This window comes from Lagopus muta, chromosome 14 (assembly GCF_023343835.1).
Source record: "Lagopus muta isolate bLagMut1 chromosome 14, bLagMut1 primary, whole genome shotgun sequence".
In the NCBI taxonomy this organism is placed as follows: domain Eukaryota; kingdom Metazoa; phylum Chordata; class Aves; order Galliformes; family Phasianidae; genus Lagopus; species Lagopus muta.
This window is the reverse complement of record NC_064446.1, coordinates 4,375,238-4,387,977: the sequence shown is the minus strand read 5'-3', so window position 1 is coordinate 4,387,977 and position 12,740 is coordinate 4,375,238. Positions and strand designations below refer to the sequence as shown.

At 38.4% G+C, this 12,740-nt stretch overlaps 1 protein-coding gene across 7 annotated transcripts in view; it reads right to left on the bottom strand.

Moving 5' to 3' along the window:
- Positions 1-12,740, bottom strand: part of SLIT3 (slit guidance ligand 3) — a 513,774-nt gene that overhangs the window by 36,812 nt on the left and 464,222 nt on the right. For all 7 annotated transcript variants that reach the window (XM_048960347.1, XM_048960350.1, XM_048960348.1 and 4 more), the window contains one exon: positions 8,932-9,071. In XM_048960347.1, the coding sequence (XP_048816304.1) occupies positions 8,932-9,071 (140 nt within the window). The remainder of the gene's footprint in view (positions 1-8,931; positions 9,072-12,740) is intronic.

Below are 12,740 nucleotides of genomic sequence, written 5' to 3'. Positions count from 1 at the left end.
CTATTCACTAGCCACTTCAATGCCAGCATCAGAGGAAAAATCTCACCCACTCCCTTTGTTGGTGTGACACACAACTGCTCCTCTGTGAAAAAATTAAAGGTCTAGTCCAAGTTCCTCACTGGATAGCTATGTGAATCTGAAAGTGAACTGGACAATAATCACAGGCAAAATTCTAGCAGCATTCATTCTATTTGTGGGAGGTATTTGACAATGCTAAAACATCAGAAAGTTCAGTATAATCCTTTCCTAAATGTGGTAAATCTTTCCATCTTCCTCTGTTCTCTGTATCCTCAAATCAGACCTCCAATCGGAACGGATGAAGAAAGTAGTGTGATCTGCCACCAACATGCAACTTTCAGATTAGAACCAAATTGTACTGACAAGCAGAGCAGTGGCAGGTGGATCTCCTATTGCTGTCACTCCGGGCTTTAAAAGAATGAAAAAAAATGACCCCCTCGTATAATAGAAAAGGTACGTTGCCCCTTTGAAACCACTTCCCATCTATCCTTCACCAGCACTGCTCACTACTTTTTAAAAAGCCACAACAAAACATTTATTATCTCATGCAGCATTTCCCTGTTCTTATTTTTTCAGTGAAATCCTGAATTTCATGGGGCTTTCCATATTCACTTTTCACAGGGCTTACTGCTTATGAAGAACTGCCAAGAAACATGCTTAGGCTTTTCTTTTTCTTCCACATGTCTCAGAATGAAGCCAAGGCAACAACAGAGCAATAAAGAAGACTTTAACACACAGTTTAATAATCATCTTTCCTTTTTTTTTCTTTTCTTTTCTTTTTTTTTCCATTCTGAGATGTCAAGAGAGTTATTCATTTCATGCCACACCAGACTTTTAAAACTAGGATCCAAGTTACACTATTCTCCTTAATGACTAAAAGAGAGATTTGGAGGGTGGTAGTATCTAAGTAAAACTACAGTTCTGAAAAGAGCATCTAATCCACCAATTTGCAACTGATGAGTTCTATGATTTTCTTTTGTTTCCCACATCAGCTGGATTATCCTTTGTTCTGTCATTCTTGATACTCAAGAAATAACTGGTAAAGCAACGTAGAAAACATTCTCACTATCATTTGAGAAAACCTTACGGTGGGCCTGGAGGACTAAAAGCAAAAATACTGTTGAGCATTTCACAATATTTCTTGAGAAAAGGAAGGAACTTGCAGTGAAAGAATGATGGAGAAAACCTGGCCTTTATCCGCACAGCAAACTTTTCCAGCTTGCGCAGCGAAATGATTTGTATTTGAGTGGTTAAATAGTATGTTGCAAGTTTCTGAACTTTGCCAGGTGAATCGAAATAGAACTCTTCCCTTTACTGGCAATAAAAAACACTGAACTGTTATTCTCATAAGAGATTACTCATTTGATATCTAATAACTTATATCGGAAGAAATGTTTTTTTGCATTTTTCTATTCCCTTTCTCTCTTTTTAGTTATTAAAAAGAAGTCAGTGCCAAGTGGAAATTTCAGGAGAACAGAGAACCTAAAAATGGTTGGGTGGACCAGACACAGGATGTCCCTCCAATAAACTAGAAGAGACACTGCCAAGAAAATAACTAAGTTGGGAATGATGTTGATACTTGATGAAAAAGATTTGAGGCTCATCTTAGAAAATAAAAATTGGATTTTTTACTTCCAAACTCTTTAAACTTGCAATGAGGAAAAGAGAAATGCTGTCAAAATCCAGCAGTAGCAAATGCACTCAGCTGCCATGTTAAACACCAATACTGTGTTAAACAAAATAAATTACCTGGAATCCACCACTGTAACAGAATTCTCTGTATGGATAATGAATGGAGCTTGCTCTGGCTTGATGAATGCTGCCCAAAATACTTAGCTGGCAAAAAACTAACAGCAAATTTATGCTTTTTATTCTGTGCTAATGCTTTGAAAACTCATTTCCGAGTGTTCACATATGAAGTTTTGGCCTGTTAAACAGTAGCTACAAGTTAGCCTCAACATTCAATGTCCCAAGAAAATGGCTTGTGGTTCAGAACTGAGGAGCAATTGCCTCTCAAGATAAAACAAGGCAATACCTGATTAAATAGCAAGGCCTGACTAGAGAACTAACAATGCTTTCTCCAGTTAATCAAGTCCTCCTCTAACTAATCAGTGTTAAGTTACAGAGATGCTGAAGTCACACTTTTTTTCCTGAAAGTTCTAATCCAAACTCTAAAAGGCTTACAAAAAGATGAAGATGATGAAAGAAGATGATGACGAAGATGATCCTTCAAAATAGATTTTGAAATGCAGAGATCTTTGAAAAATACTTTACATGCAGAAAGACTTCCTTATTTTCTACTGGCAATGCTAACATGGCCGCCTTCTCAGCACTGGAGTGCTGAATGCCCCGACCACCTGCCAGCTGCAGGAAAGCAGGTCAGTTGTAGGCTCATGGTTAACTTCTAATCCTTTTTTGTATTTCTTCACAAATTGGATTTCATGAATCATGACTCCCATTTGTGGGTAATCACTGCATCAATCCCTTAAGACAGCAGTAGCTAAGTATATGGATAACTGAATATACGGGAAGCTGAAATTACATTTTCTTAAGAGATATACAAAGGTCCTGATGAACAAAGAAATCTTCCAGTGTATCTACATCCTAAAATATGAAATATGACATTTTACAAAAGGGAATATGACCAGCAGAAATCCCGGAGTTGAGAGCTCCAGTGTGACAAAAGAGCAATTGCAAAGGCTGCAGCACTGCTCTGTACTCTTCAGTCACAGTACAAGGGGTTCAGTCTGATAACAATGGCATGGTTCTCTTTTAAGAAGGCAACACTTGAAGTAGGTGTATGCTTTTGAACAGAGCTAGGACACAGAGTAGCTGAGGCTGAAAGGGACCTCTAGATTTATCTGCTCCAACCCCTTGCTCACATGGGGCCACCTATTCAGGACAATGTCCAGATGGATTTTGAGTATCTCCAAGGAGGGAGAACTTGCAGATCTTGCAGGTCTTCTCCTTTATGGTTATACGTCTGGGAAACGTAGGCGCTCTTTCATTTTTTTGCACAGAAAACAAACACACTTTACAGCTGCCAAGTAACTACAGCTGAGAAACTTCCATGTAAGGCAGAATTCCTTCAAGACTGAAAAAAATGCACCAAACTTTGACCATAATTTTGTTTGTCTCAAGGAAATATGGCTAAAGTTCCAAAATTTTAAGAGACCAATTGTTAGATGCTTGTTCAAGTATTTATCAGACATTCTAGGTCCCCGCAGAACCACAAGGCTGAACCATGCTATCTAAACACTTCCTGCTCCTACGTCCAACGCGTACTTAAAAACATGCAAGGGACAAAACCAACCTACAGCACAAGGTTTCACTTTAGCACAGTTCAGCTTCCACTGATGCCCATCTCAAGGATTGTTTCCAATCAGCCTCACATTGCTAAGCTAAGGGGAACAAGCTGGAGAGCTCCAGCAATGAGCGTCAGCCACAAGTCACCCACAGAACTTCTTTCTTTCAGAGTCATTTGGCTTGACTAAGTGTTCGGCTTTGGCTGTGCAACATGACCACAATCAGATACGCCAGAAAAAGAGACCATAATCACTAACAGCAAATAGTGTTCTGTCTAAAAGTAGCATAACTGCAAAAATCTCAGATACCATCTACCACAGCACACCGCAAGGTCCCCTAAGGTAAAATACATCTTAGTCTTGTCTTCCAAACACATAAATCCAGAAATAGTTTCTAGCTTTGCTTTTGAGTTTTTTTTTTCCCTGTGATACAAACTACTTGCATTTTTTTCCCAGGGAAACAAACTATTTTAAAACTTGCTTTTTTCATCCCCTCCATGGGATGCTGTGGATTTCAGGAAAAAAAAACCCAATCCATTCTCAGTATAAGAAGCTGCTGATTTTTTATTTTTTGTTAGGTCTCAGAACAAAGAGGTGAAGCCATTAGCTGAGGCTTTTTAGGATTCTTAGCAAAAATGGATATATTTATTGATTTATTTATTGCATGAGACCTACTTATTTCTGCTTCAGGCAGACTGGAGGAAGCAGAAGTCACAGCAATCACAAATAAGACTAAATGAAGTAGCAAGTCAAGCATAAACTAACTCAAAGTACACATTATATGTTTGGTATAGACAGTCCTTCATGTAGGTTGGAATACTTCTTCAAGTGAGAGCACAGACAATAATGAGAGTAAAGGAAGGATTTTTTTTTTGGAGGTATAAAACTGTACGTTTGATCTGTAGCTACAAACAGATCAGTGAAGTCTCTCAAGATTGTCTGAGATGAAAAAGAAAAGAAAATGGGAATGGAAAGGAAAAAAATGGTATCAATTCTGTCTACACTGCTAAAACAAAAAGCTAGGGAGATTGTGTTGATATTAGCTAGAGATAGGGCATGGTAAAGCTATAGATTCAGACAAAGATAAGGAAGTTAAGAGATCGAGAGAATGATGAAGATTTAAGAGAACAGTAGGATGAAGGAATTGGACAAATATTAGAAAAACTCAAAAAAGAAAAGATTGGGGTTACTAATTCATAGCTTCCTCTTCTAATATTCCTATATATTTTCATTTTTGGAGAGGAAAGACTACAAAACTGTAAGCCCATCAAATGGTCAAACCAGGTTGTAAAACAGCTGATAAAGTGCTCAAGCTGTAGAGCTGGCTAGACTAGGGCTATGATTATCCCAGAGGAAATACATGTTTTTAATTTAGCTTCAGAAATAAAGTAAGAAGTTGGGCAAAGAAAAAAGAATCTATCAAATGGAGGCAAAGGCAGTCAGTACTCTGCTATGCAGTGTGAGTTGGTTCAGTTATATAAATGCACACAACAAACATGGAAAATGCTGAAGAACAGGGAGGAAAACTTGTTCAAGCAAAGGTTTGATTAAGGAGAATCAAGTCTCCTTTTCTGCCATAGATTCTTTCTTTACATGGCAATCAGCTATCTGCCTACTTTCTCTATTTTGTTCTCTTTAACTTACGCTTTCCTATTTCATACAATCCATTTGTATTTGCACGTTGTATTAATGATTAGATGGAAAAAAACAAGGAAGAAGGTTATTGCACTTAAAAAAAAAAATTAAATGAAAGTGAAATAGGGCTGGAGTGTGGGAAATTCCTTCCTTCAGCAGTCACTTACCAAATCGGTTGGTTTTTTTTTTTTTTTATCTGCAACCTACTTTGTGTGGGGAAAAAATTGTCAAAGGATTTTAAAGGAAAACACTGCAAAAAACTATTAATTGAAGAAAGATTTCTGGCTTTCATTATTAAAACCAACGAAATAAAAACGTATGCACCAGTATTTGGGATATTTTTTCCTAAAAAGGCTACAAGTCAAACTTGAAAGACAGAAGATAAAGCACAAAAATACTGAGGTATGGAAAAAACCAAACCATGGATATTGTCTACCTGTCAATAGCCAACATCTCCAACACATGCATTTTTAATTTCTTTTTCACATAGGAACATAAGATTAACTATTAAGATTTACACATTAATCAAAGAAATCAGGGGAGATCGCAAAATAGTTCTTAGAGAACAACACACGTGCTCTTGGATCTTCTTCCTCCAGGTACTCTGGAGGAACTTCTTTACGTTACAAAATGCATTTATTCTCCAATATTTACTGCAGTATGATTCAGTCTTAGAAGTATTATAGCACCCAAGACAAAAGAGTGATGAGGGATTAAGACGTTGCCTCTCTGTACAGTCAAGAAAAGAAAAATCTGAAATAAGAATCTGAAAAGAAGAAACTGAATCTGAAATAGATGCTGAGCATCTACAGCAACCAGCCTGAAGGCTACTGAAAACATCACAGATTATCACAACAGAAACACCTTGTCTGAACTCCAGTATAATTCAGATTATTCTTAATTTGTATTAAACTAATCTGGTGAGAAATCCATGTTGTACCTAGAATCAGCATTTCTTGGATAAAACCATGTGGTCTGGATTTGTTCAGCTACCAAATCCAGCCATTCAACCTTTTACAGAAATTTCTGTTTTCAACATAGGCATTAGTAAAGTATGAAAAGTCTTGCTCTGCCTACTCAAGATAAATATGACTTTTCTTGAGAACTTGAAGACCTATTCTTAACCTCCCAATGGTTCTTAAGCATCATTTCTAATCCTCCTTCTCATCTCTCAGCTTGTCCCTATTGAATAGTTGGTCCCAGCAAAAAGAGATACTTGCCTGTATTTTTCTGTCCTACTGGTTTCACCCTACCTATGGGTATCACTGCCCCTGTTGGCAAAGCATGGCACTGTGAGTCCATTATACCCCAAACTACTTCGCACAAGAGCTACTTTTGCCTTTGAAAGTATCTCCCATCTTTCTTTCTTTGTTCACATACATACATATAGAATCCATACACTTGGCAGCTCTGAAGCACATACAGTTTGCTAACTGAATGATTAGCAGAGTCAGCACCCGAGAGGGACGCAGAGAGCTGAATGCAGTTATGAGAGCAGCAATAAGTTCCTGACCCCCCAGAGAAACCACACTCGATCTTGAAATGTTAGCATTCACCATTCTCAGTGTATTCAAACACAATATTAAAGTTGTCAGCACCTATTTATTTATTATGATCATTTTCATTTTAAAGGTACTACCTTACTATCTTCAGGTCTTGTATCACTACACCATGGTTTATTTGAGGAGAATATTCACAGAGATGCCCCGAATCTCATAGGAGACTCCAGCCAAACTCTATGCTTATGGATCCTTCTCTTTACAGGTCATGCACACCCTCCTTCTTAAAGTGCTTCTTCACAACTTGCCTGTTTACTTCCATGAAGTTTCCTTAGCTGCTGTTCATTCAATCAAGCAACTTCAAATGATGTTCAGTTTCTTGTGTTTGGATTCAATTCTTATGGAACCCTCAAAATCATGGCTCAAATTCACTTGGCATGTATGTAACATTTGTTTGGCTGACGGTTTGAGTTCTTGCAGCTACTTTATGCTTTTCTGCTCAGACAGGGCCAGGCACATCTCAGAGGATATTTCAGCCCAGCCAGCTGCACTGCAGTGAGTCCTTCCAGGTGACTGGTCAGGCTGGATGGAATATCCGTCTCCAAAAAGGAGGTAAAGCAGGCTAAGGCAATTCTTAATTGGCAATTCACAGTTCACTAAACTCTCCCTTTTTAAAAGAAACATGTAAACTCATCAGATTTCAAACTTAAGCTACCCTCCCATTTTTGTAGCCTTTCTTCATTTCACTATCTATATCATATTTTTCCAGAAATATTTTCTGCTCTTCTTCACTAAGTCTGTTTCAACTGCAGCCAAAGCTACTGCCTGTACTCTAACAGCAAATCATTACTGTGGGTACATACAATTGTGCACATACTACATGCAAGGCTGGGATCTAGCATGCAGTGTTACAACACACAAGTATTTGACAAATTCCCCCAAACAAGCACAGACAGTATGCAGGTAAAAAAAAATAAGATGGAAGTTGACTCAAAACATTTCAAAACTGATTCTTAAGTATCATGTGAATTCTCTGGCCTGTAGCCAGATTCCTATTTAAGAAGAAATCCCAATCTAGTTCTTTCCTGCTTTTCTTCTCTTCAATAACCAAAATAATCTGCAATAAGCCTGTGAAAAGGAAATGGCATTTACATATATAGTGGATTTAGTTCCTTACTAGATATATCTTTTCTTGGCTTGGCAAATACATTTCCTCTTGTAAATATAAAGGCTCTGCCGCCCTGTATAGAATTTTGTTTGAAACCACCCAAGAATAGCTCACATAAATAGTGCACAAGCAAGCACAATTGGCTCAACATGCTTACAGGCAAAACTCTTTACTCTGCTAAGTTGAAGCTTTCCAGTTTTTGGCAGAAAAATCATTTTAGAACTCCAATAAATGTACATTCAAGTCATAAGGCTTTTCTCAGCTAAAGATTTACATGGGCCTCCTTTGTATCAGCCACAAAAGTATTTTAAGTTCGAAATTCTAGAAGCTTTCCCCTACTCCACCTCACCCAGACACTCAAGCTTGATCCTCATTAAATCCCTTGACATGCAATATATTCCTGTGTACAAGAAGCCCTTCATTACTTCTCCATGCTTAGAAGGTAATAAGCCCATTTCAAAGGATGGAAGTAGGAACTATTGCAGGTGTTTCCTCACTGCTCCATGCTGTGGAGGTTGTGCTAACAGTTTGAATGAGTCAGTAGTATACTCCAGTAACGATTTGAGAAAAAAACATTTTTAGATTGCAGTTAGGAAGGTTTCTGGCCTTACAGAAGTTTTAGGAAGGAACTTCTCTGAAATACAACCTGGGCACTGGAAATAGTCATTCCATTTCTAACTCAGTTACCAACTTCTGTCACTGTGGGCTTAGCAAGTGACTGCACATCTGCTGTGCTGGGCTAACTGCCATAGATGCACTCTTAAAAATACAACTGAACCTGCAGTTTCTTAGTCTTTGCTTCTTCGCTTGTGAAACGGAGATAATGAAATTAAACAGCAAATTATCAGGCTTAACTTATTTAATATATGCCTTCGAGATCTCCAGTGAAAGCTATGCCCAAAAAACAACCATAATTTAAACTGGAGCCATTTTAGTTTTTCAAGATTTATATCAGATGTGTATCAGATTCAGTTCAGTACTGGGAATATTTTTGAAATGTAGTGAATGCATGTGAAGAAATAAACATTTCATGGACACTTAAAATTTCAGCATTTTTGAGTGTATTTTCCAATGAAGAATCAGCAATTTGACTCAGAAGAGTGTTTGTGTTTGTGTTGAATATTGGTAGAACTGATACCTTTCCAGTCATTCATCAGTAAGACATACAGGGAGCTTAGAAATGGGACTAATTTTTTTTTGTTAATTATGCATTTATGACAAAGTAAACACGCGATTAGACCCTTCCCCTTCAGCACTGCAGAGACTCCTCATGTATTCTTGTTCTTTAATTGTGGACCTTTCTTACCTGTGTAATTAGGAGGACAGAGACAGACATAGTTGTTGATCCCATCCACACATGTAGAGTTATTCTCACAGTCATTATCTTCGCAGTCATCTGGGTTTATTTCACACCTCTCCCCCTCATAGCCGAGGGCGCAAGAACAGCTTGGGAGAAAGACAAAAATTAATACAAGTTAGCATGGATCTGAAGGGGCAGGAGGTTGTGGGAAAGAAAATGAAATTAAAATACATACAAGAGAGTTACTAAAGCCAAACTCACTTCTGCTGTGAAGCACATAACATTTTAACCCTATGTGTTTGGTGAAGGATGAAATCTCATGGTTCATGGGGTCATATAATTATTTACATGAGACATAAAAGCATCAGCAGTATATGGCCTTTGTTGTGTTTCCCATTGCTTTCTTTGTTGATAACCGTAGAACTGAAGGAAGCGGCTCCAAGGCAGGAGAGTGAACACTCTTCACAGGATTCAGCTCCTTGGCTTCTCTGCTAATGGCTTTGTGAGTATGTGGATACTTGCTTATTGAGGACCATATGATCATAGGGCAACTTGTCAGCTTTAAGATGGTTTTCCTTCTTTAAAGGAGAACATCTTGAACTGAATTTACAGACATGAACATTTTCTTCTCATTACCACTTTGTCATTTATCCAAAAAAGAAATGTTTGGGAATGGCTGCTTTTATGAGTGCAATAAGGTTTCAGTACTTCCACAGCTCCTCCAACATCTATTTGCAGAAGAACTGCTGATGCCTAGATGATTTAACTAAAGTTAAACACAGACAAACAATGGCAGAGCTAGTAATGCTTCTGTGAGGATGTGGACACTATTGAGGAATAATTGCATTAAATATTTTATCTCACAAAACCGTGTTGCATGGTCCCTAGAGTGAGTGTAAGAAACTAAATGCTTGAAGAATTTTTTTTTCAGTCTCAGTTTCCTCCCCACATCTAAAAGTTATGGTTGCTAAGAGAACCTTTGTATTTTAAACTGTAAGCGATGAAGAGATAATGGCCACAGTTTCCTAAAAGTGGGTCTAAAAGCATGTGTTAAATGCTGCAACCATTTCAGTAGCTTCTAGGAAGCTAGCAGTGATATTTGAAATGTCAGTATTGCTGTTCACTAGTCACAGAAAGCATGTATGCAGAATGGAAGGGTTGCTTCAAGTCCTAATCCAAACTACACACTCAGATGTTCATTTCCTCTCACATGCAAGTTCTGGTGGCAGAAAAGGCATTGAACAAATGTTAAACACTGCTGATTGAGGAGGATGAAAAACAGAAAACACCAGAGCAGTCACACTAATGCCAGCCACTGCTTCCTGAAACCAGGAGAGTTTCCAGCGCAGAGACAACTGCAGGGTACTTTTTCAGCTCGGATGGATAAGAGGACATGGGGCAGTTATCCTGTGTGAGCTGCACAGAGTTGAGCTGGGGAATGCCCAGGACAAATAGGAGGCCTTCAGAATCTGTGAAGGGAACCTGTACCACTATTGAGCTGGTTGTTCTCAGTATTACATCTGCTTCTCTTCCTCATGTGTGCCACACACCCAGAAGAGTGCACAGACTCCTGGGTAGATATGATACAAAGTGCTGCACTTCTCATTTGGCAGATGGCAGGCTGGACCCTGAGGATGAGGCTACATTCTGGGCAACCTCAGAAACATGGGGAATAACAAAGAGGAAGTAAAAAGGGTAGGGAACATGCCTTGAGCAACCACAACAGTAAGACCTCTTAGAGGGGAAGAGGACAGGCACATAGGTCACATGCCAACAGTTATCCTCCTTTGGTCCTGTGGTGACCACTCACAGGTCATGAGAGTTAGAAACTCCTCACCATGAATAACCAAACCCAGAATGCTCACATCAATCCAATTCAGGATGCAAGAAGCAAAGAAATATTTTCTTTTCTAATCTCTCACTATTGCTAATAAAATATCTCCTTGCTGACCCCACAATGATGCTGAGGACTACAGGAGGCAGATAAGAACGAACAGCTGGCACACCATCTTTTGTGGCAGCAAGAGTGTAGGGGAAGGGGTAAAGACATCTAATTAATTACAGAGGCACATTCATCTTGTCACGCTTTTTGATTACAACACCCCCTTTTCAGGGGCCTGTAACTCAGCCATAAAAATATGCTCCAGGCTGCAACTTGGCATCCAAGGTCTTGGTTTGGGAGCACAAATTTTTCTCTCCATTTAAAGGAAAGCAACAAGAGTGGTTTTGTGCTGGTTATTTTTATGTGAATATAACACCATTTTCTTTCCACAAAAGGACTGGGATAGCTTGCATGTATGCAATTAAAAATGACATTATTAAATACTATCACAGGAATGATTCAACTCAATAGTTACCATTAGTAATAATGCATATGGAACTGTTAACATACAATTGCTTAGTATTAGGACACATTCCATACTGAAGGAGATGTCAGCATAATTGATGACATTTGGCTACTGGTCCCGATGTATTATAGAGAGTCCTTACATTATTGCTTACGTACGATTCTTTATTTTGATTTGCATTCAAATGTGCCAAATATGAGGACTGAAATTAAATGATAAAACACACAGTTTGGGACCTGGATTGAACCATATGTTGAAAGAGTTGCAGTTTGGGACTGTTTGTATGTATTTTCCCAGAAAAAGCTTAGAAGAAAAATGAAGCTTGCAGAGTGACTGGGAGGTCATCAAACTCAAGTTCCAGCTGACCGAGAGAGAAAATTAATTCCAGAGACAATGATGAAAACTGTGTGCTGACTAAATAGTGAGGCACTGTGAGACAGCTTTTCATTTGGACCCTGGAAACAATGGAGCTATGGAAGAAAGAACCATTTCCTAAGATGCTGTGATCTAACCTCATAAAGATCCAATTCCCTTCCAGTTTAGGGATTCTGTTTTAGTGTTGTGCTCCCCTAAAAACAAAAAAAATAAATAAAATCTCACATCATAATTATTCTCTTGAAGGTGAAATACAACACATCAATTAATGACAACTCTTTGGGGACTAAACTTTTGGAGCTGCAGTACATTGACAATTTCTTAAGTTCATTCTATTCAATTTTTTTTCCAAACTGTCATGAATCTGTTTATTAAAAGAGGCATACACACAGTGTATCATGCTTAAAAACACACACACACAAAAACCAAAAAACTTTTAAATACCAATGGTAAATTCTTCCAAAAATATTATAGCTTCTTACTAAAGAAGCCACCTACATCTGCATGCCAACAGAGTAGCCTGGAAGCACAACAGTTCTTGAACTAGGTAGAATTACCACTGGGCAGTTAATCTGTTCCAGGGTTTTACATTTATGAAGGAACTTAAAGTCCGGGGAAAACACTAAAGAAAATGCTCTGTACAATGGAGATCTTTATACGTGGAGAAAAGTTAAAATATACTGCAGAGGCTGTTTCCCAACACCGTAGGCAAGCAAAGATAAGCTGGCTGCCTGCAGCTAACTCCAAGGCAGAGCTGACAGCTCTGCCTCCTACATCAAAGTCCCAGTTTTAGGCATGCCAAATGAGCGTGACATGTCTGATTGACCATCTTGTTTTATCGGTCTCAAATAAGCACCTTTTTTTGGCAACCTTTTGTCACAGCAGACATAGATTAGATTAGAATGAGCAATGTAAAGAGCGGAAGAACTTCATGTTTCTAATCCCCTGAGTCACACAGTGCCTCTTAATTAATCTTTAATGCAGAAAAAGACCCTATCTTAAAAGAAAAATATTAGAAAGAAAATATTGCAGATTTTAAAGAGTGCAAGAATACAAAGTGCCAAGAAAGACTGAAGAACTGCAGTTGAACCT